The sequence below is a fragment of the Apus apus genome, chromosome 4, assembly GCF_020740795.1.
Source record: "Apus apus isolate bApuApu2 chromosome 4, bApuApu2.pri.cur, whole genome shotgun sequence".
Lineage (NCBI taxonomy): Eukaryota > Metazoa > Chordata > Aves > Apodiformes > Apodidae > Apus > Apus apus.
In genome coordinates, this window is record NC_067285.1 from 26,439,905 (window position 1) to 26,463,428 (window position 23,524).

A 23,524-nucleotide genomic window follows, 5' to 3' on the forward strand; every position below is an offset into this window, starting at 1 on the left:
GGATAATTTCTGAGAAAGGTGACTTAACTTGAATGTGGCTGTTTGGTGTGTGTATATACAGAATTTGTAATAGATTCTGATATATCTCCTACTAATGCCTGGTTTAGACACAACCCCGGATCTTACTCTGAAGTCAAGATTGTCTGAAGCTGTATCTCATTTAGACATTGGAAATGTGTGTGATGCTCATATCACTCTGTGCTTTAAGCTAGAGGAAACTTCTTGTGATTCACCACCTCTTTTTCATTTCTCTTACTATGTGTTCAAAACCTGCTTGTGTGTTACTCACCAAGTGACTTGTTTCAGGTAGTTTTAGGAAATTCCCTTTGTCAAGGGTACTCTTAAAAGTGATATTTGGGGTAGAAGTGTTGAGGACTAAAGAGTGTAAACAAGTTTTGCAGGTGGGAAAGCTTTTGCAAGAACAGTTGCAATGTTTGTTTGCAGACATAAGCCTGTTATTCTCTAATTGTTTGAGAACAGGAGTCCTTGTTGACTTTTAAATATGCCCTGCTTTATAACAATTTTTAGAGGTCAGTACTTCCTGGGTTTTTTTTCTCACTAATTTTTATTGCTGGCTAAAAAAGTAATAGTTCCATAGCTCTTCAATATGTACCACTGCAGGGTTTTGAATTTGCTTTCCTAGGTCTTGGCAGTGTGACTCTGCAACCTATTTGAAACTGTTTCAAAAGGTCCCATAAGAACAAGTTGTGCAATAGATGCTGTTCTTACCTTTTTTTTATCAAGTGACCATTTTTAAATAGGAAAGGTTTGTAGAAATGTTTGGAGACATTTAATTTACTACAGCCTTTTATTATCTAACATTAAACCCACGTTCTCTTACTGGAGATAATTCAGTGAAATGCCAGCTGTCTCCAAATATTCATACATGCCCACCTGTAATTTCTAACTAGCTTTAATTTATGTCTTATCTAAGCACTGTATGGATATTGACTGCAGTTCCCTGTAAACTTTGCTTCTGCTGAATCTCATTCCAGGTTTCAATAGCTGCAACTCTGAGACCGTGACCTCAAGATACTTGGGAATATAGCTTGTAGTGCTAGCAGGTAAAAACTCAGGGATGAGCTTTAAAATTGGAAATTAAAGGGGGAAATGGTTTAAAGGTACAGCTTTGTGGTGTTCTTGATCATTTTGGTTAGCAGCTGAGTTTAGAGGTTGATTCACAATGTGTAGAGGTTGAGTTCAAGCCAGTTAGCCCTTTGTATTGTTTAAGCTACAGCTTTCATGTAATCTAAAACCTAGTTGTTTTAGGTTGCATGATACAAGCTTGAGACTTTTTCATAATTATTTGTAAGTCCTATTGAAATAAGAAACATTTGCTAGCGATATACTGGTTTTCCAAAACCAGGTAGCTTAAAAATGTATTACAGAATTGGTAATTGCCTGATGCTTCTCCTGTGATATTTTCTAAGACCACTTGCTTGACAGGGCTTATTCCTACTGCTGTGTGTTAGTAACTCACTGAGAAGCAGCAATGATGCAAGTACCTGTAGAACAAATTGATGAACAAGTGAGGTTGTTTTTGTATGTACAGCTTTAAAAGTGCCAGAGCTGTTCCCGGGCTTTAGTAGTATTGTTTATGCAGCAACATGACAAATGCAAGGTAGGGTGGCCAAAGCTGGTGTTTTATTGCGTTTTTCTCAGCAGCGGTGCAGGGTTGCCATGAGGAAGAAGGGAGGCTTAGTGGGGTGTCTCTCCTCTCAAAACCTGTAATGTTGTGACAGCTTCCTTGACCACATTTGCATTGCTGTGACTGCAGAGTTGTTCAAGGGTTTCTTTAATCTTGTCCTCTTCTATTTCTTGTCTCAGATCACCTGAATGAGAGAAGAAATGCTGACTTGGAGTGATGTAATAGGTCCCAATAATTATTGAAAGATAAAAGTTTAGAGTATTTGCTGTTTAAAATGAGCTGCTTTTAAATACATTTTTCTTAATAGATAACCCTTTCAGCCATTGGAAGCATTGAACATGTTAAGATTTTTTTTTGTTCTATTTGACTTCCAAGAACTGATGGAATAAAAGCAGTTTGAATATATAATACAGGACAATTCCAGCATTTTTTTGTCTTTATGCTTTGTTAGCCTTCCATATTGGTAAGATTCAACTCTTAGTGTTGCAGCTAGCCTCTGAAGTGCTAAATATATACACATCTGGAAAAAAGTCTTATAGTCTTATCTATTGTGTCAATACTCTGTAGTAGCACTGAAGGGTGCAAATGTTTATCCATATTCCTATATATCTGTGTAACTACAGGAAAGAAAAAACAAACAAACAGTATACTGCAACTTCCAGCTTCTCTGCCAATACAAGGTGGCTCCAGGATTTAAAAGGCAGCTCCCCTAGGCAGTTCATTGTCTGAGCATGGTCATTATTTTCCATTTACATTATTTATTAAGGAAGGAGAAATTGGCGTGAGATCTTTGGACTCCTGTTTTCAATATAGTTGTGTTCTGTGCCACACATCCAGCAGGAGTCAGATCTTGCTTGAAGAATTTTTCAGTGTTCCCTAACCATAGAGTGAGAAAAAGTGAAATCATATCCTTCATACATTCCACTAAAAATTGCTGTGCAAAGGCAGCACTGCTTAAATTGTGGTTTTATCCCAGCTTCTGGCTTACTCATGGCATAGGCTGAATGTATACCTGCCTGTGCAAGATGATACAGACTGTTTCTTTGAGCAGAAAAATGCTGTGGTATATACAGGACCTGAGACTGCCAGATGTTTGTCAGAGATACCTTTATTCCAAGGCTCTAGTTTTGCTATTTTAGGACTTGATTATGCCACTGACTCTCTGGAATAAAGCCTTTCTTTTTTTTTTTTTTTTTTTTTCAACTGGTGATTTAATCGTCTTTTCTTAAAGCAGCTACTTGGCTGGGATTTTTGGTGATCAGTAAAGAATGAACCTCTTTAATATCCTTTGCTGCTTACTGTCTGCAACATCACAAGCAGCATGCTTCAGTAACAGAAAACACTTGTTTTTTCATCCAATATTCATCCTTTCATCACAGACAACTTAAAGTTACCTGAATTAAGAAGACTGCACAGAAGACCCAATGAATTATATTTCACCTCAGGACTTGCATTATCATCTTGTAGAAGTTTGTGTAAGCTTTGAACCAGCTGTGATTCCTTAAAAGATTCCTCAAGGATTTCTGAAAAATAAATACCTGAGATGTTACCTGAAAAGAAGCTAGAAAGTGAACATGCTTGCTTTTTAAAAATAAATTTCCTGACTGGCTCATTTCAAATTTGCTATATAGAGATGTCTTGGGCATCTGTTTTCTGTACTGGAGAATTTTTGTATTATTTTCTGAACAGTGTTTCTTCACTGGCCTCATTCTGGAAGACAACCTTTGTACTATAGATTGTCTAAAATGACCTCATAATAGGTTGAAACTTGCAATGATCAGTGCTGGAAATGTTGATACACATTGAGTTTGAGAGCCTGAATGGTGGACCAAGCAGTAAAATGGGCTTTTCAATTTCTTGCTTATTGGTATAGAAAATTCCAATTTTCTTTTCAGTTTCTTTTGATGTATGTAGATGTCTGTGGTGACTGGCTTTATTACAACAAATGGAGACCTATTTTCAAATGTTGTCAGTCATAAAGGAAAAATCAGAAAAAGATTATATTTGAAGATGGACTCAGTGAAAGTAGTAAGAGCCTTTATGGTTTTCACACTTGTTTCATCTGCAGTTTCTCCAAGGCTCTTTTGTCAATGCTTCTGCTTTATTCTCTTCTACATTGCAGTATCTGCCTTTGAAGATTATTTCCTTCATGCATAGTCTTCATTGACAATTCAAGTCCATAATTTCTCCCTACTTTTTTATTCATTTGAACTTTATAATCTTTTTCACTAGTCATCACCTTTACTTCTGGTTTGCTTTTTCTAATGTTTTTGAATCTAGGTTTCTAGAATTCTAACGTGTGCTACTCAACAGATTGTGTCTGTCCACACAGCCTGATTCCTTGACTCTATGCTAAACAAAAAAATCTTCAGGCAATTCCTGAAGCTTACTGCCTTTTTTGTCTGGATGGCTGAACTCTTTGATTTAAGTTTAGACAAGAAACATGGGTTTTTTTCATGTTATATAGAATTAACAGCATGGCAGTGTTTCTTTCTTTAGATAGTGCACAGATAGATGTTTTTAGGAGAAAATTACCTAAATCAAGTGCAGATGCTATTGTCAGAGCATTCAGAGCCTCATTCTGTGTGGCATCATGTTTGCTTGTTGTCATAGAAACCAGAGGCTTCACTCCTTGTGCCTCCTGGATGGCTTTGACCACTTCCTATTAAAACAAAGGTAAAATATCACAGATGAAAATCTGACATAAGAATAAAGCAGAATGAAGAGAGAAATGAGATTGCATTCTTCAGTCTCTGAATAGATGGAAATTATTTGCCTGCAGTAATGCAAACTGATGATATTTAAAGAGCAGAGGTAACATGTATTTTGACACTGATTATATATGTCTGCTTAGTGCTGGTCTAATTTACTTGGAATGTCAGTACTTAAAATAAGGTATATGCATGTATATAAGATAAGAATAGGTATGTTTTGTCTCAAGAATTTTACTTTGATCTTATTCCAATTTTTCATTTCAAGCCTTCAAATTAGCAAAGGTCAGTGTTACTGTATTGAATCCTGTGCAGATATTGTCTACCCTTTTTTATCACTACATCAAAGTAAAGCATCATGGGGATCCATGTGTATAACAGCATGATGTACAAGGAACAGAAGCCTGTCCTAATACGTCAGCAGATATCTATCATGTCAGATTCATCCATCACTAAATAGGTAACTGGTCTTTCTGGAGCTTCTTGAGGACTGACATTGTGGTCAGGTCTAGGTTATCTTTGCCATTTTAATTTGACATTTGAAACTGATATTTATGGATATAGAAAAGATTTATCTACTTACCATTTGTTAAGCCTTACTCAAGTAGGGTAAAAGTTGACAAGTGACAGTAAGTAACCCTGTTGCTTGTTACTGTGCACTGCCTGTGGCTGTGCAAAGCACTGCTTTCCTGCTCATCTCTCCCTTGCCAGTATTGAGACAGACTGGAGGCTTTTTTTACTGCGAATTTTCATGTTTTAACAATAAAGCTATATACGCTGTTCAATACTTAACCCATAGCTATATTGTCAAGCTTTAAAAACATTTGAGAAGGATCAAGTAGCAATGTGTCAGAGCCATAGCTTTCCTACTTGGGATCTGTTGTGGCGCAGGATGGATGCCAGCAGCCGGTTTGCTTCTCTGTGGACACCGGTGTGGTCGTTGGCGTTGCACCACTGCACGAGGCTGGTCAGCAGCATGGGGTCTTGGCCCAGGATTTCAGCAGCATCAGCTGAAGAGAAAAGCATCAGTTAGTCACTCACAGTCAGACTCTTCAGTCTTTCTGCCACAGAAATGTGAGTGTAGAAGTAGTCAAGACCACAGGACTGAGCTCAGTATCCTTTAAGAGCTGTAATGAAAGTATCTGACTTACAAGGGATCTTGGAAATTTTTACCTAAGCAATACCTGTTGTGTTAGGGCAACACTTGGAGGTAAAAAACAAAGTAAACTGTTCTGATAGACCTGTTCTTTTTAAGAGGCTTCTGATGCAGGGCTTAAAATGAGCGGCTTCATATCTTTGAAAACAAATACTCTGTTGTTATACTGAATTCTTCATGAGGACTGTCTCTCTCCCATTTGGTTACTTGCACTTGCTCTTTGATCCCTACACAAAGGTAATCATGGGTTCCTCAGAGTCTGTTCTTGCTGTTTCAGCACTCGGTAATGATGATAATTACTGTTGGTACCATGTGGGCATATGGGAAGCCAGGTCTCAGTACAGAATTACAGCATATCTGTAATTGCATGTCTCAAGTCTTTAGAATATGTGTTGAACTGTGTAATAGGCATTATCAAAACTTCACATAGTCTGGAGGAGCCTTTTAATTTTGCTTTCCCTATGTTTCAGGAACCCTATCTCAAATCTTGCTAGAAGTATTAATCTGTGTGATTGGAAATTGGAACCATCATGGGAAGCATACATTCCCTAACAAAGGGCTATAAAGGGTCTGTGAGTCCATTGAGATAGTTTCAGGCCTGAAAAAAAGGTAGCCAGGGAGATCTCCTTTGGAAGGAAGTTCAGAAAGGGAAAATGTGGGAAAAAGTCTGCAGGGTTTTAAGATACTGAGAAGTTTGTGTCTTGGAGCTTTGCTGAAATAAAGACTTGGGGAAGAACCAGCGTTAAGATCTGGAACAGAAGATACAGGTTTATCTGACAAGGGCATCAGGTCATTCTTGCTTCTTTACCTATCCCTTTCTGTCTGTGTTGTCTTTGTTTTGAAGTATTCTGGAAAGGGTCAAATAGAGCATGGACCACAAGTTCAGTGTCAGTAAATTACATTATTATTTTGCAGGAACTCTAGGTTGACCTGTTATCTGTATTTTTAGACAGGGAGGTGAAGAACGACAGGCACTTCCTTTTTTTTTTTTTTCCCCCCCTAATTTGTTCAGACTGATTGATTGTGGAGTTTTTAGTAGATGTGTATTTGTAAGAGATTCAGGCAGAGTTAATTAAAGGCAATGTTAGCTCATGAGTTGACAAAATTGAAAGCAATTAAAGGTGGGAGAATTGTGTGCTCATAGGCAGGGATGAGTAAACACTGAATAATCTTCTACATCTTTTTTTTCTGCTTGACACTTTGGTATCTGTCTTGTTCCAGAAGTTGTGCCAAATTCTAACTTAACACTAGGTCTAGTAAATAATATTGAGTAAGCAAAAAAGATAATCTGGTGTTTGATAATTTAGATCTGTGTTATTCTGATGTCTCAGTTTTAAAAGCTAAAAGGTCTCCTGTCACAATTCAGGTATAACTTCAGAGAAATGAACTTCTAAGGACTTCCTTCAACAACTGAGAAGACAAGGCTATGCTTCTGTGTGTCGTGCCATGTCCATTTCCTGTTGTGGAGAAGTATAAGTTAAACCAGCTTTTGACTGGACTGGAATCAGTATGAATTAGTATGAGTACTAGATCTAAATTTTATATCATGCACATTCAGTTGGAAAAGCATGCAAGTAGCTGCCATATCAAAGTGTTGTCTGCAGTGGTGTAAATAAGTGCAGCATGGAATGTAGGAGAGTGAGGGTTTTTTCCCCTTCCTTCTAACTAATGTATTTGTGATTGTAATTGTTCTGTACTGGTTGTCAGTACCCATTGCAAAATCACCGTAACTTTTCTGATCTTGTTTTTGGCTTATTTGTTGTTATTCCTGCACCTCATGGAGGTCTTTACTGAGTAGTGTTCTTAGGCAGCTGCTCTGGTGATATGAAAGAATTAAAACATTTTTACCATTAAAAAATCTCAAACCCTGTAATTTCAGCATGCAAGGTGAATTTAACATTTGTACCACAGCAGCAAGATAAACCTGGCAATGTTTATGGAGGCTGGGTGACGAGTAGAAACTAATTTCTCCTGCCTCTCTCCACCCCAGCTCCCTTGGGTCCTTTTATATTCTTTAGTTTTTCTATTGATATACTTTCCTATGATTTGGTACTGTAAATCCTTAGGCTCAGTCTTTTCCATCCCATTTGTGCCTTGTTGGTGTATCTCTGTTGGAAAATACCTTCCTTTTAGGCCTTTGGTATTTCTCACTGACTCCTGCTGATTCTTCCATTTGGTTTGTTCCTTATTTACCTCAGAGACTGTCTAGGTCAGTATGGAAGGCATGCAGCCTTTGGCAATCTCTGTTGGAATCTCTCCAGATAGAATGGAATTAGGTTAGCAGGACACTTAGCCTGTAGTCTCCTTGCACATCCGTTGTCCTGCAGAAGTAGGGGAGGAGGGATGTATAGTTCCATCAGCAAACAGTAGCAGTTACCTACCTTGACCATCTGCTAACATTCGTAATGTTTCCAGAAGTTTAAACTGCACAGGAGGCACCTCTGACCTTAGAAGTGTCTGGATCCGTTCTGCCACACCTTCCTCCAGTATTTGAACCTTGTTAACAACTACAAAAAAATTGGGGGGGAAAAAAACGGTGTTGATGTGAAGCTCACTAACTACACAAGCATGCCAAAATACAGATAGGACATAACTGTTGTTCTGAATGTTACAGTCTGTTATGGTCTTAGTAAAAGGCCCAACTTGTTAAAGCCCTCAGAAATTTCAGCCTGACTGTTCAGGCTTCTTTTTTGAGCTAACAGCTTTCAAAGAGTTGCTGTTATGACATTTTGATTACTTTTTCTCTCAGCCTTGCTGGGAATGAAGCATGTAAGAGGATCAACACAGCATTGTTGTTTTTCTTCCTTTTTATAGTTATAATAGATTATCCATCCACTCACCCACTCACATGAACAATCTTTTCCTATACTTGCTCATCTTAACTGAATCAGGTGGCAGAAATTATTTACATAGACATATTTCTTGAGAATGAATTTTCTGTTTGTATTTTGAGCTCTCTGATGCCCTGTTCTTGTGTCTGCTCCAGTTATTAGTTCAGTAATCCCTGGTAATAATCAGAAGCTTGTCTGTAAAGAGTCTTAAACGCTGCTTAACTGAGCCACCAAAAGCTTCCTCCTCCAGTGGAATTTTCATCCTGTCTTCTGCATGGCTTTTTTTGGAGGGGAGGAAATGACAGGGCAGTGAAATTAGGGAGATAACTGTTCTTAACTTCCTCCTCCTGTTGGGCAGAGAAGTAGAGACTGTTAACTAACAGTTAACAGTTAATGTCTTTGTTTTTCAGTGACACAGACTGAATCCACTCACTAGAACAGAATGACACGGAATTTTACATAAAAACACCTGTTCTCTTTTAAGATCAGTGCCTTAATTGCTTGAAGACATCCCCACTGTCCACTTGAAAGTATTGGCCTATATTTAATTTAATTATTTATTTGGATTTACACTCAGTTGTTTTCTTCCTCTGCCTCCCAGTAGCAGAACATGTATTGCTGAAAGTCATAGAGTTTGTGTATTATTGTGAGGGAATGTTTTACAGCTTTCTTATTCTGATTTTTTTTTTTTTAATTTATGAGGAATAGCACAGTGTAGGAATAGCATGTTAAGTGCTATACATTGCCAATGCACTTGGAAAGATCTAAAATGCTTTCCCACAGCATCCTTGTAGATAAGTTGATCAAGTATGGGTTTGATGATCAGGCAGTGAGGTGGATCAAGAACTGGTTGAAAGGAAGAAGTCAGAGAGTTGTAGTCAATGGGGCAGAATCTAGTTGGAGGCCTGTGACTAGCGGAGTCCCTCAGGGGTCGGTACTGGGACCGGTGTTGTTCAACATCTTCATCAACGACCTGGATGAGGGCACAGAATGTACCCTCAGCAAGTTTGCTGATGACACCAAGCTGGGAGGAGTGGCTGACACACCAGAAGGCTGTGCTGCCATTCAGAGGGACCTAGACAGGCTTGGGCAGGGAAAAACCTGATGAAGTTCAACAAGGGCAAGTGTAGAGTTTTGCATTTGGGGAAGAAAAACGCCATGCACCAGTACAGGTTGGGGGCTGACCTGCTGGAGAGCAGTGTAGGTGAAAGGGACCTGGGGGTCCTGGTAGACAGGAGGATGACCATGAGCCAGCAGTGTGCCCTTGTGGCTAAGAAGGCCAATGGCATCCTGGGGTGTATTAGAAAGGGTGTGGTTAGTAGGTCAAGAGAGGTTCTCCTCCCCCTCTATTCTGCATTGGTGAGGCCGCATCTGGAGTATTGTGTCCAGTTCTGGGCCCCTCAGTTCAAGAAGGACAGGGAAGTGCTTGAAAGAGTCCAGCGCAGAGCCACAAAGATGATTAAGGGAGTGGAACATCTCCCTTATGAGGAAAGTCTGAAGGAGCTGGGTCTCTTTAGTTTGGAGAAAAGGAGACTGAGGGGTGACCTCATCAATGTTTACAAATACGTAAAGGGTGAGTGTCAAGAAGATGGAGTTAAGCTTTTTTCAGTGATGACCAGTGATAGGACAAGGAGTAATGGATACACATTGGAGTATAGAAGGTTTAAGGTGAATATCAGAAAAAAATTTTTTACTGTGAGAGTGACAGAGCACTGGAACAGGCTGCCCAGAGAGGTTGTGGAGTCTTCTTCACTGGAGACATTCAAAACCCACCTGGACGCCTTCCTGTGTGATGTGCTCTAGGTGACCCTGCTCTAGCAGGGGGATTGGACTAGAGGATTTTTCGAGGTCCCTTCCAACCCCTATGATTCTATGATTCTATGATTCAGTAGACTTGAACAAAGTACATAACCAGAACAGACTCAATATCTTTTAATGTAATGGTACATTGATATTTTATAATTCATAGTTGAGCCTTTTAAAGTACAACTGTGAAGAACATAAAGATCTACTATTACTGTTACTTTTCGATCCTCTGATCTTTTCAAGATCAGCTGTATTCATTGCTTTGTTAAAGAATTCCCAAGGAGTGCCTGGGCTTGGCATTGCAAAAAGCAGGTCTGGCTATTTGGTGAGGAATGGGTTTGGTTGTGAGTTAGATTGTGATCATCTCTGCTTGTTGTTAAGGGAAATTAATAAAAAATACTATTTTAACAATGAGATTAACTGGTTACTTTGCTTGTAATAATGAATCCTATTGTACATATTGCAGGAGTGAAATCAATGAGAATTAAGTATTGGACACCCCCGGGCTTGTAGAAAACTATCACCTTTTCATGCTAATAAAGATAGTTACATTTTGCCTGCTAGATTACTCTCCTAATTTCAGCTGGATGGCTTTCCATGATTTTTCATGACTGTATGATAATTTTTCAATAGCTCTGTGTTAGGCTGTAACTTGGTCAAAATACTACACACTCTTGGCACAAAAAAGCAATTTGCAAAGGCTTCCAACTGCTGATAAGAGTGGTGGTAAAAAATCCCTTTACAGAGAAATAAAATAGAAGCAGCGAGGGGCTTAAGGTGTGAAATCTCTCTATTAAAATACTGAATAGGCAGACATGGCTGCCTATAATGATCCAGACAGTGATAATGCTACAAGCTAAACTAAATAAATTACTTGAGAATAGAACAAAAATAAGTTGAAAGAAACAGGTGAAGTTCTGGAGAGGGCTATCTGTAAGAAGTTATGAGTGTATCAGGCTTTTAAAGGAAGTGGAGGCAAAGTAGCAACTGGTGTATTCTGGCATTTTCACTTGTTCAAAGCAATGTTAGACCAGATATGTTGGCTAGCTTACATAACAAAATCAGCAGACAACTTCCATTCTTTTGTTTCTAAAAAATAGTGTCGGTGTCATTCTCTTCTCTGGAGTACTGCATGGCAGTGTGAGGACTATGTTGCAAGGTGCTGTACTAAGTCTAGCAGAGCGTTTTTGGTCTGAATTGCACTTTAATATGGAAGCCTTAAGTTTGAGATGAGAAGCAGCATGAATTTCTGAAGTGTATTAAGAAAAGATCACAGGAGCAGAATTGTAGAGTCATTTGGGTCGGAAGGGACCTTTAAAAGTTGTCTAATCCAACTCCCCTGCAGTGGGCTGGGACATGTTCAACTACAGCAGGTTGCTCAGAGCCCCATCCAACCATACCTTGAATGTTTCCAGGGACAGAGCATTTAGCACCTCTCCGAGCAACCTGTTTCAGTGTTTCACCAACCTCAGTGTAAAAAAAAATTCTTCCTTATATCTAGTGTAAATCTACCTACCTTCTTTTAGTTTAAAACCATAACACCTTGTCCTACCACAGTGGGTCCTGCTAAAAAGTCTGTCCCCATCTTTCTTATACACCCCCTTTAAGTGTTGTAATTTTAAATTGTTTTACAAAGGCCAAATTTGCAATTAGTATTGGCTTTCTAGAAGAGTAGCAAATTTACAAAATCCCTGCTGGCTGTGATGTGGTAGCTCTCCCCTATACTCTGTTTTAAGCTGTAAACCCCGTTCTGCATTTTTGTCTTCAACTGCTGTATGCTGTTTATATGAAACCATTTCAGCAGCTGGCAATGTGATCACACTGTATTATGTTTAGACCCTTTAATAGATGAGTCCTGATGTTAAAAAATGTGTCTCTGCAGGGGGAAAAAAGGTCAATTGTCCTTCAAGGTACAAGGGACTGGAATTGATGACTTGAGCAGAGCTGCACAGATCTTTGTTAAATGACCTGTTTTTACAAAGAATCAGTGTAAGTCAATGATCTTTAGGCTCTATACCTGGTATAGCGAGATTTCGAAGAGCACTGAGTGCAGCATGTTGAACAGACACATCCTTACTCTCCACATGTTTCTGCAAAAGATCCAGAAGCAGATGTATGACTCCCAGCTGTACCATTCGGACACAGTTGCCATCTGAAGAGATCAAGAAAAGCAACCAGGTGAGAGAGATAAGAAACACAGTAACAGATACGAATAATGCAAATTGAGAATTCAGGGAGTCATTGCTTTGACTATTTTCATGTGTTGATAAGATTGAGCTTTTGCATTGTTTTTTTACAGTCTTTAGAGATAAGTGGGCATCAGCCACCTGTGAACTGGTGCTAAGACACTGTCCAGTAAAGCTTAGCTTGAGAGAGCTTTCTGTGGACAGTCACTGCCAAATCCAAAATCATGTGTTCTCCAGTTAATTTCTTCTTCAGTACTGCTTTATTTTCCACTACATATGTGGTGGAATACTGGTGGTGTTTTTCCTACAGGGTAGCTTTAATACTCCAATGTTGCTGTTCTACTGATGTAAGAGACTACTGTGAGACCAGGAATCTTATCCACCAGTGGTGAGTGATTACTAGTTTTGTAGTGTTGTTACTCCTTGTAGTAGATAAAATAATTTGTCATTAGCTAATCATTAAAAGAGTCAAGCCTCGTTTTTTCTTACCTGTTTTGAGAAACCCACTAACTGAAATGAGAAGTCTAATTGTGCTCTGCTCATATGAAGTTTGGAAAATACAAGTTGACCTAGAGATTTCGGTTCTTTTTAACGCTGGTGAGAGAGCAGATTTGTACACTCTGAAGAATCACTACCATTTTGCTCAGCACTCTCTGGAGTGTTTTCTCAGTGCATTCCTGTATATCTCTCTGAGAACTTGCTCTGCAGAGGTGACCTTAGCTCACCTTGACTGGAAATGAGAAAGTCTTCTCCTGAAGAGCAAAAGGAAACCCTCCATAATATAGTCTGTATTCTTCTTGAAGGAAGTGTTTTGAAGATGCCATTTGGCAATTATTTTTCTATGTTTTAAGCAGTTTATTATACTGCAAGAGAAGTATATTCCTGACACCAGTCAAAATTTCTTTAATCCTTTCCTGTTTCCACGTGAATGCCATTTGTTTAAATGTGGCAAAACAAAGTGAAACTTATATAGGAAGACCACATCTTCACCTGGGGTAATTGTGTGGAACTATACAGACTTCATACAAATACAGAATCTGGCCAAAAGTGGCTTTATGTGCTTCTTGTGGTACTAACTTCATTCCTAATATGCACAAACCTCTACTTTTTGTGTGTATAGCAGTTAAAAATGGCTCTCATAAGACCTGTGCTGATTTAAATGCTGTCTTTTGAACCAATGCCTTCTATTCCTTTAATCACTTAGCATTTTAGTTAGTAGCATATTTTTCTCCTGTAATACAACATATGTTAAATAAGAGTTTGTCAAATGCTTATAAAATGGGAGTAGATATTTTAATGAGAGAATTGTGAGTCTATGTGTTCTTCTGATATGAAAATCTTTTGATGCCAAGTCATGTATGCATTCTCTAAAGCTGGTGCTTTTTGCTTGTGGTTCTTCAAATGTTCTCTTGCCTGATCTTGATCTTTGTAGATCAGAGAACATGAGAAAAATTGTCCAGTCCTCTTTAGACGTAGATTCTCTAGGAATATTTTTTGGTCTGGCTAAGTACTGCAAGGCAAAGCACTTTGATCTTAATATAGTCTAACCTTAATTGAACTTAATTTCTCTTTTTCCCCTACCTTTCAAACGAAAGAATGGCAAAGCATTTTTTTTCTCTTGCAGTAAAGTCAAATAGGCAGAACCCATTAGTAGTTGCATTGCTTTGATCGTCACAGAGCTCCAAATTGGTTCTCTCTCCTATGGATTTTTGCTTGGATAGCAGCAGAACCTTCAATTTAATGGCTCGTAGATAAAATTTGATAGAAACTGCCACTTGCATAGCTGCAAAAGCTGTCTGTCATCTTTTCACTGCTTCAGAAGTCATTTGCTGCTGAAATCAGTTTTCAGGGGTTTTTTCTCCCTTAGATTAAAGGCTGTGCATACATCAGTGCTACATAGTGGGGCCTGAAAGGGATTATTCACTTTTTCCACATGAGAACTCTAATGGGGTTATGGGGGAGATGAAGGGAGAAGAGCAAGTGACAAAGCAAGCCATTCAGCTGCATAAATTGAAGATAGCCAGTTTAAAGGCACTGGGGGCATTTCTGTGGCCTTTGTAGAGCCGTGATTCACAATGGCTGATTCAGAGCAAGGTATGAGACAAGGAAGAAAGAGAGTTGTTCTGGTTTGAGCCAGGATGAAGCCAATTTTCCTTTTACTGATTTTTTTTTTTTTTTTTCAGTTAGCTTTCTTTTAACTAGCTTCAAGGTTACATCTTTACTCCGCCAGCTCAGACTCTACGGGGAGATCTATGACCTCCCCCTCCATAGGAGGCCGAGTTAGACAGCAAAATTGGCCAGAGATATTCCATTCCTATATATACGTGAGCTCAGAGGAAGGTCAGAGATCACAGAAGACAACTTCCTTCCTTCTTCTTCCATTCTCTTCCGTCCATGGCCAGGGTCCAGGGAGGACTCTGTCCCTCCATCACTGTCAACCCTTAGGCTCGAGCTCTCCTGACCCTCATCACTCTCTGCTTTCTCCAGCAGCAGTCTGAGATTTTTCCAGGACTGTTCACAGCTCAGGAGATGCTGTGGGAGTTGCTGGGGGGAGACGAGAGGCTTTTGCACATATCTGAACCTATTTGTATATAATTGTATATATTTTCTTATATCATTAGTGTTTAATGAAAGCTGTGTAGTTTAGTTTTCAATCCAGCCCAGTGTCTCTCTTGTTCTCTCTCTCCTTCCCTACCTGGGTGGGAGGGGATTGAGAGCATTGTTGTCGAACCTGAGTCACATGGTGACAGGAGTCTAGAAAGGATGGGGAGGTGGGCATTTGGAGAGTGTGATAGCTCACTTAAACAAAAAACAAAACCTAAGAACAACAAAAAACAACCCCCCCAAAAAAAACAGATGAGACTGACTAGTTACATATAGCAACTAGGGAATCTTTTATGATAATTAAGCTTATATTAATGCCGAAAGCTGAGCAATGTTGAAAAAGCTCCTTTTTGTTACTTGAGTTTTAACCCAGTACAGTAGGTATTGGTGGGAAAGGACAGAATATGGTGGGGTATCTTCTGCAGGCTGATTCAGCACAGCATGCCTTTCAGAAGACTAAAGAGTCTGTTTCTCTGATAGTTTTAAGGCTCATTGCTTTCTATAATAGGAAAGTGTGAAAGATAAAATTGCTAATCTGGAGATTTCCTCCATCTCCATGTGTCACTTCCTAGAAGTGACTTAAAACCTAAATCAGCATTAAATATATGTTACTGTTTTATATTTGTCATAAAGCGTTTCCAGAGTCTCCACTCTAACAACATGTGATTGTGGGGGGGTGGGAGGGAAAGGAAATGTGAAAGCTTGCATACCTGACCACCCCATTTTTTACAATTCTGTCCCTCAAACTTCTTCAGTATCATTAGCATCTGTAACTTAAAGTATGCTAGTTTCCAGGCTGAAGAAAAACAGGAATGTTACTATTTCAGAGCCATAGAACAGTGAAATCTAATAGTGTTGCTTATGGCTCCACTCTCAAACCATGGCTTTCCATCTTTGAAGAGTGGGGAATAACCAGCCTTAACCATCTTTTGTAAAATTAGCAGTAGCCATTGCTCCTGTTTCTGTAGCTGCATGTGTTAATAATTTAAGACTTTAAAATTTTTGGTTGCATTGGAATTGGGGGTGGTGAGATGCAGTAGAAGTGTCCAGCTCTTGACTTTTATTCTTTAATCTGTATTGCCCAAAATATAACATGGCAGGGCCACCTAAACTAAGTAGCTGTTAGGTCTCCAGCCTTTTTGTGTTGCTCCTGAAATGAGATTAAGGATTTAGTGAAAAATCTGGGTCAGCAATGTGTGTGGTCTGTTTCTATTAGATAGACACAGAACTTAGATTGCAGAAGAGTTTTTACTTTTCATTTGTTAATCCAAATTCTTGAAGTATGTACACAGTTTTGTAATAGTCAGTGAGGAAACATGAGTGAACTTAATCCATGTGAACTTAATCTGATTATTAGCTTTAAATTTAAAACTGGCTTTCAGACCAGCTTTGAAAGTAAAGTTACAAAATCTGGAAATGAGTTGACAACCACAGGTACAGCTCCAGTGGCCTGAAGTTCAACTTGCATTTGTGTTCTGTGCAGGAGCAGTCACAGTGGTGTGTTAGATGACTTGAGGCAAGGAATGCATATGCTTGAAGGGAAGTGTGGCAATGTGAGCTCCAGGCTCTTATCAAAAGTGAAAAAGTGTGGTTTTCCGAGAGTAATTCCCCTAAGGATTATGAAACAGGTCGTGGATGTGTCATTGTTAAGGAAATGAAAGCAATAGTGAATAGCAACTCAGCTAAGGGGACTTTTTGATGTTTTGTCTTTATGTATCTGGATTGTCAGTATTGCCTTTTTTTACCTCCAACAAGCAGAGAGACAATGAGGTCTGACGCAGCCTTCACAATGCATGTGTCTTCAGCTTGTGATCTACCCTGCAGCCTCAGCAGGATCTCAGACAGCACTTCTTGCACGCCTGCCTCCACCAACTGCACTTTCAGAGCATCTGTAGAGATCACAGTAAAAGCACACTAGAAGCTTCTTGGATCTTTGTTGAAACGCCTCAAACTAGGAATCTAAATCCTTGAACTTTAGCCAGTCTTTTTTCAGATGCAGTCACGTTTTTAGTTTTTGTTGGAAACAGACATTCTGGTACTAGGATAACACCTTGGCAGAATGAGCAAAGATTCTGCATTGATCTTTGACATTTCTTGTATTATCAGTCATGAGTTTTCATGTCTTTAAATCAGGCATCTAGATATATTTAGTGATTCTTGTCAATACTTGTTATACCGCTACTTAGAGTAGATAACTTCTATTGTACTTGGTTGTAACTTTTTTATAAAAAATACTCTGTCTAGTGTGCTTCCCTCTTTCAAGCGCATCTTCTCCATGGTGTGTATCTGCTATCTCATGGATCCACCAAAACAGAGAGGAATGCTACTCTTCTCCCTCCTTTCTTTGTTGCCTCATCTATTAAGCTTCAAAGTCTTGCCCAGGCCAGGATTTTATATGGTCTTGTGGCATATTTCCACTGAAGGGATTGCCATGGAGGATCCCATGGCAAACTCAAAGCTCATGCTAAGTATCAATACACTGTCTCCCCTCATTCCCCCAAGCTGAAAGGAGCCTTACCGTTTTCTGCAAGTGCTTGCAGGACCTCAAAGACCATTTCTAACCTCTCATGGTTGTCTGCTCTTCTCAGTTGTTTCACCAGCTGTTCAGCAACCTTTGTCTTGCTGAGAGCTTCCTTGGCTGTATCTGTGTATATGATAAAGTCAGGTTTTTTAATGTGTATTTGTCTGATTAAATGTTAAAAGCATATCTCCCTGTAATCTGAAGTGGCTAGACACTACCTTGATTTTGCATGCTTTTTCTGTTTTTATAGATGCTTCTGCCCCATTGGACAGCACTGAGACGGCAAAGCTCTTCTCTAATGCTTTCTTTCTTTCTCTTAACGCTTCTTTCCTTAACACTGTGTAATTCCTGTAGCTATGATGTTATAATAGCTGCCAAATTAATTCTGGCTTAATTCTGCTGACTGTTATAAATCCATCTGTAGTATGATTATTTAATTTATCAAATTGGCACAGGCCAGTTTGCCACAGTAGTGTATTTTCTGCCTTGATTAGATGGCTCTAGTCTTGCTGGGACCCCAAACATCTACAGAATACATGATAACAGAGATCAGATTTTTTTAAAGCTTGCTGCTGTCTGACACAGAACACATTTCAATGGAATATAGCATTAAGTGATACAGATCTGTGAAGGGCAGACCTCATTAGGGGATGATGTAACAGTGTGATACCATACCCCCTTCTCCATCTCTATCCCTAGATGCAGGAAGCAGTATATCAAATTATAGTCAGACAATATATGAAGTGTGGTAATATTTTTCTACTTGGTCATTTTCTGCCATCACTACTTACAACTTGTGTAAAGTAGGGCAGATGTATTTTAAATCAGTGGAGATGCCTTCGCTTTGAAAATAGTGTAAATGAAAAGGGATGCTGCTTCGCTAAGTTATATACACTTAGTTATTAAATATAAATTAATTTAAAATAAATTAGTATTTAATGTACCATATCTGAAGTAGCTGACAGTCAATTTACCACATGAACTTATGTCGTTTATGTTTTTGTCTGGACCAAAAGCTATTAAATCTTAATTGTTTTAGCCATGTACCAGCAATTGGTGGTACTCCAGGAAAGAGTAGTTACTTCTCTAGTCCAGATACTGTGGCCAGTCCCTGGTTAGGTATCAGTAGTGTTTAAAAAACAGAACCCAAAACAAACCAAAACGAAAATGCTCACCCTTCTCAAATAACGCAACAAAAACAAACCCCCACAAAAAAACCCCTGAAACAACACCCCTCACAAGCCTGTGGGTGTTCTACATGTACATGGTGAGACAGTGACACTGTGAAGATGGTATCTTGCTCCAAGAGAGAGAAATGTTTGCTTACCAAGGTCTGCAAGATTGCATAAAGCCAACAGATCAACATGGACAAGTGGTTCGCTCTCTGCATAATCGGTTAGTATTCGGACTAGTGATGTGATTACTCCTACCTTAACCAGCTCTTCCTGAAGATCCCCTGGTAATAGTAAGCATAGAAGTTAAAGGTGATTAAATAGGGACCAATTAAATAAGTAAAAAGAGTCCAACTGAGGTGCTTTGCAGCAGGATAATCTGCTTCTTTCTCACACTGTTGGAATTCGTACAGCTTTTGTGCTGTGGGTTCAGGCTAATGTGTGCATGTGGGAAATGCAGGTTCAGGACAGACTTATGCTAAGCCTCCTGCTTCTACTTTGACTTGAGGAATTAAGCCACTATAAAAATATGTAAGGGCAGTTTTATGAGTGTGCAGCTTCTCAAATGAGTTCTGAGGGACTGTACCTCTTGCTATGTATCTGAAAATTGAGTGAGGAACTGACAGATGGCTTATTTCTCTCCGAAAATGAGAATCTCAACTTTATTATCCTACAGCTTCTTTTGTTCCGAAGGGCAGGGAGATGGAAGGGACAGGAAATCAGAAGATAAAGCACAGTCTAACAATAGCTCTGCTTTCAGAGATCAACAGTGTTGAATCATATAGCAAATGTCCTGCATATAGCATTTACCTGCCTTTTGCTTATTAGAATAATAATTCTTGCTTGTTTCTTAAAAGAAAATAATAATTTGTAAACCAAGATACTTTACCAACACCCAGGTTTATTACAAGATACCACTGACAGGCAGACTGCTTTAAAATTGATCTAGAGGAATCATCCTCTTCTAGTTTTTTGAATGTTAGTTGCTCAGCATGTGAGGAGTCTTGGAGTGCTTCAATTCAAGGTATCTTTGGCATTTTTGTAGACCTAGTAAAGTTTTCAAACAGGTGTAAATTCATGTAATTCAAGGGAAGTCAACAAGAGAAATAAATATTAGTTTGGTCCTGGTTTGAGGATACTAACTGCAGTTGTCTGCATCCACATGCAGAATTGCTGAGGGAAGCACTGAAAACTTTCCTGTGTTTTTTTGTAGCTTGTCTTGTGATGATTGAAAACTTTTAAAATGATTTTGAGAATGCGAAGAACTCCAATACAGAGTTGGACAGCGATGGTTGCTTAACAGTACAATGGCACTGCTTTTGCTGCAGTCTTCCTAAGAGTTAGGCTGCAGCTTGGATGACAGCATGTATGACAGACACTTGAAAGTGTCATACGTAATTGTAATCCAATCAGAATCATCAAAGTTATTTTTTCTATTATATATTTATTGCTCTGTTAGTAATAAAAATAGTAGAGCATGTATCATATAGTCACAGTCACCTTGTCAAATCTGTGCTAAGCCTGCTCTGACAGAAGTGAAGCAGACTTGCAGTATGGCCATATGCTGTAGTAATGTTGGTGTACCAGCAGGTAAGCGAGTGTACTGGCTTTATGGAAAGATGTGGAGCACAAACATCTATATGCAAGGAATTGTCCTCAGAGAAGTCCATTCCTTGCACAGTTATTTATATATCTCAGTATTTTTCAGAGTATGAGTTTTCTGACACACTTTTTTTGAACAAGTGCTTTGCTTTATAGAAGCTGTTATTACTTTGAAAGAAGATAAAGCCATTCAAGATTTGAGCCCAAGGCAGTTCTGCAAAATTTATTAAGATATATATGAGGTTGTGCTACTCTGTTGCAGGGCAGTTTTGACAAAGATGTGTCACCTTGAAGTAAAAAATGCAGGGGGAAACCAGAGTGGAGGAGGTGTTTGGGATGCATTCAGATTGGTGTCTCTGAGCTGTGTAAATTGTGTATCTAACTGGAGGATGTTCTTGGGTCTCATAAGAAAATTTTAATGAGTTAGAGGTTACAGTGCCTTATAAGATAATGCCTTACAGTCTGGGAAAATAGGATTCTCTCAAGTTGATACTTACGATTATCATAACACATGCGTCCAATAGCTCTCCCAGCATGAAGCAGCATTTCTTGATCTGTGCTCTCCAGCAAAGGTATCAGAGTTAGAACCAAATCTGCTTCAATACATGGTTTCTTCATTTCCTCTGTGTATGTAAAAGAGAGAGACTTGTGCATTTTTTTGCCATGTTGAAATAAAACAATTGCAAGACAAATAGCCAGTAGTTACGGAACAAAACTCCAGAGTTGAAACACACAGATAATGTGCCATAATATGCCTCGTAGCAACACTTCAGTGCAACATACCGTTCTTGACTATCTCTGAAAGCACTTGGGCTGCTTTTACCGCACATCGTGGATTGCCCTTCAGGATTTTTGCCAAAGTTAGGAAGATCCCACTTTCTCGGAGTAGGCTGAAGGATTTCTGCTCTGTAATGATAAGAGTGTTAGCAGTTGCAATAGCTTTGCAGATGCTTTATTTACATGTTGCTTTGTTTCCTAGAGTTCTGAGTGTATATTTGTGAGATTCAAGCTTCTGATTTAACGAGGTATTTAAAGGCTGTCTCAGTCTAAATATAAGGGAACAGTCACCTGCTTGCATTGCAGCACGTGTAGTTCCAGCTGATTATTGTACTTCATGCTGAACTGAAGCATAGGTAGCAAAGCGAAGAGGAAAGCAGTTTCATCTTCTCTGACTAAAAATGATGCTTGGATAAGGCATGAGAAGTCAGGGATTAAGATTTCATTCCTGAGGTATGGCCTAGTAATTAGTTTTGTCGGTAGGCACAGCATTATTTATCAGACTAGCACTTAGAACAACCAATTCCTTTCGCTGTTTGTTTTTTTTTTTTTTTAATTATTATTTAAAATGTCCAGTTGTTCATAAAGTAGTAAATCCCCATCAACCAGGAAACCAGGAGATTCAAATAAATGCAGGTTTGTCATTTCAGGAGAATCTGCAGAGACCTTAAAGACTTTCTTAAAAGAAAACTAGGAACTACTTTTTAAATTCCTGATCTGATAGTGTCACCCCAATTTAATCCTAGGAATTTGCATTAAAAAAAAATAATAATAATAAAAATTTGGAATTTCTCTGCAGCGTCAGGTGTTTGAGTGACCTGTAGCTTTATCTGATCACAGATAGATTTTCGAGTATATGAGGAGAAAGGGAAAAAACAAAGCAGACTGAGGATAGTGATAGTTCCAGGAGCAGTCAATTCTTGTAATACATTATCACAACAGACCAAAACCTCCAGTGAATGCTTTCAGATTGTGCATATGGTTGAACAGTCATCCAGAGTGATACTTAGCTATCTTCAGTGAGAGCCAGGAGAATCCCATTCAGACTTTCAAGGATCTGATCTTCAGCTTCTGTGTCATCTCTGCAGAGCCCAAGGTACTCCAGGTGCTTACTCAGGGTTTCTGAACAGAAAGGGATAGAAAACTGTGGTGAGCCAGTGAAAATGGCTGACCATAAGATCATCTATGGAAAGGTCCAGATGTAAATATGCGTATTAAATAATGTATTTAATCCAAGAGCATGATGGCAAAGCCTTGATCTACTCCTCAGCACATGGCTCTTGTGCACGAATGAATACGCAGAGATAAATTCTGTCTGGAAAAATAAATTAACATATAACTGGTAGAGTTTGAGGTAGGGAGGAGAGAGGAATAATTAGAGAATCTAAATCAAGCCTGTCACTTCTAAATACCTCTTTATCATAAAGATAGTATGTGCAGTAGCATGTACTGAATGAATGCAAGAATGAAACAGATAGGGTAACAATTACCTCTTCGTTTCTGGCAACCTTGGCCTTTAGGAACATACCTAATATTTGTATCAATGTATTGGATACATTTGGATGGATTTCTATTCCATAAATTTGTTTATCTATTTAACTTAATTCATACTTTTTATCTTCACAGGACACTGACGTTAAGTTTCATAGTTTCCCTGTTGTAAGAGTAAGATAATTATTTTAAAGCATCTGTTGAAGAGCTCAAAGCTAATGGTCTTTGAGTTTCTGTACTAAAAGAAACGAATGATCCTTCACTATCTGTCTTTTCCATGCTTGTCATGATTGGATAGATTTTTATTATATCCCTCCTTTGTAATTCTTCTGCCAATTCACTTAATATTTCCTCTACAAAAGCTTTGATAACTTGCTTCAATCTTTTTCCATTTCACTTTTATTCTATAATTTTAGGTGAGGAGCTATAATTTGAAAGTAGGCTGGGATTAAATCAGAGATTGACTCTATTAGTCCTTTGTCTATTTGAAAATGTGTTTGCAGATATTCAGAATTATTTGATCTCTTCTGGGCAGAAGGAGTTAATTTAGACCCCACCTTTGTTCGTAATTAGGCTGTCTTTTCCCCACATATGTTGTTCTGCGTTTACAGATATCGAAACTGATCCTCTTTATCCCAAGTTGTACAGGATTATAAGATTTTTCTGCAACTTTCTACAGTTAGTTCTAGTTTTGAGTACTCCAAATAATCAATAAACACTTTTACCATTCTGCCAGTTCTAGATTGTTTATTAATATATTGAATGACACTGGTTCCAGCAAAAGTAACCTTGAATAATTACCACTCTATTGTGCAAGCAGTTTTTATTCTGCCCTTCAGACTTCTTGAAATAACCTTCTGTCATGTCCCAAGATAGCTTAGATGATAAAACTTATTGAAAGGTTTCTAGAAATCAAAAAGCATTGTTAGTAGTATTTCCTTAGTTCAGCTTCTTGCCAGCTCCTTAAGTATTTTTAAAGAATGAGAGGTTGAGCATTACTTGTCTCCACAGAAGTCATG

General features: G+C 38.7%; 1 protein-coding gene across 1 annotated transcript; it reads right to left on the reverse strand.

Moving 5' to 3' along the window:
• Nucleotides 1-1,698: 1,698 nt before the first annotated feature.
• Nucleotides 1,699-20,923, reverse strand: LOC127384043 (rap1 GTPase-GDP dissociation stimulator 1-like). Its single transcript, XM_051617936.1, has 10 exons — nucleotides 20,735-20,923; nucleotides 18,791-18,919; nucleotides 17,461-17,586; nucleotides 16,688-16,831; nucleotides 12,170-12,304; nucleotides 7,897-8,022; nucleotides 5,230-5,369; nucleotides 4,184-4,310; nucleotides 3,043-3,171; nucleotides 1,699-1,832 (listed from the first exon to the last, which is right to left on the reverse strand). Exons 1-10 carry the CDS (start codon nucleotides 20,889-20,891, stop codon nucleotides 1,699-1,701), a joined length of 1,347 nt encoding a protein of 448 aa, XP_051473896.1. The 5' UTR covers nucleotides 20,892-20,923.
• Between the last annotated feature and the right edge of the window lie 2,601 nt (nucleotides 20,924-23,524).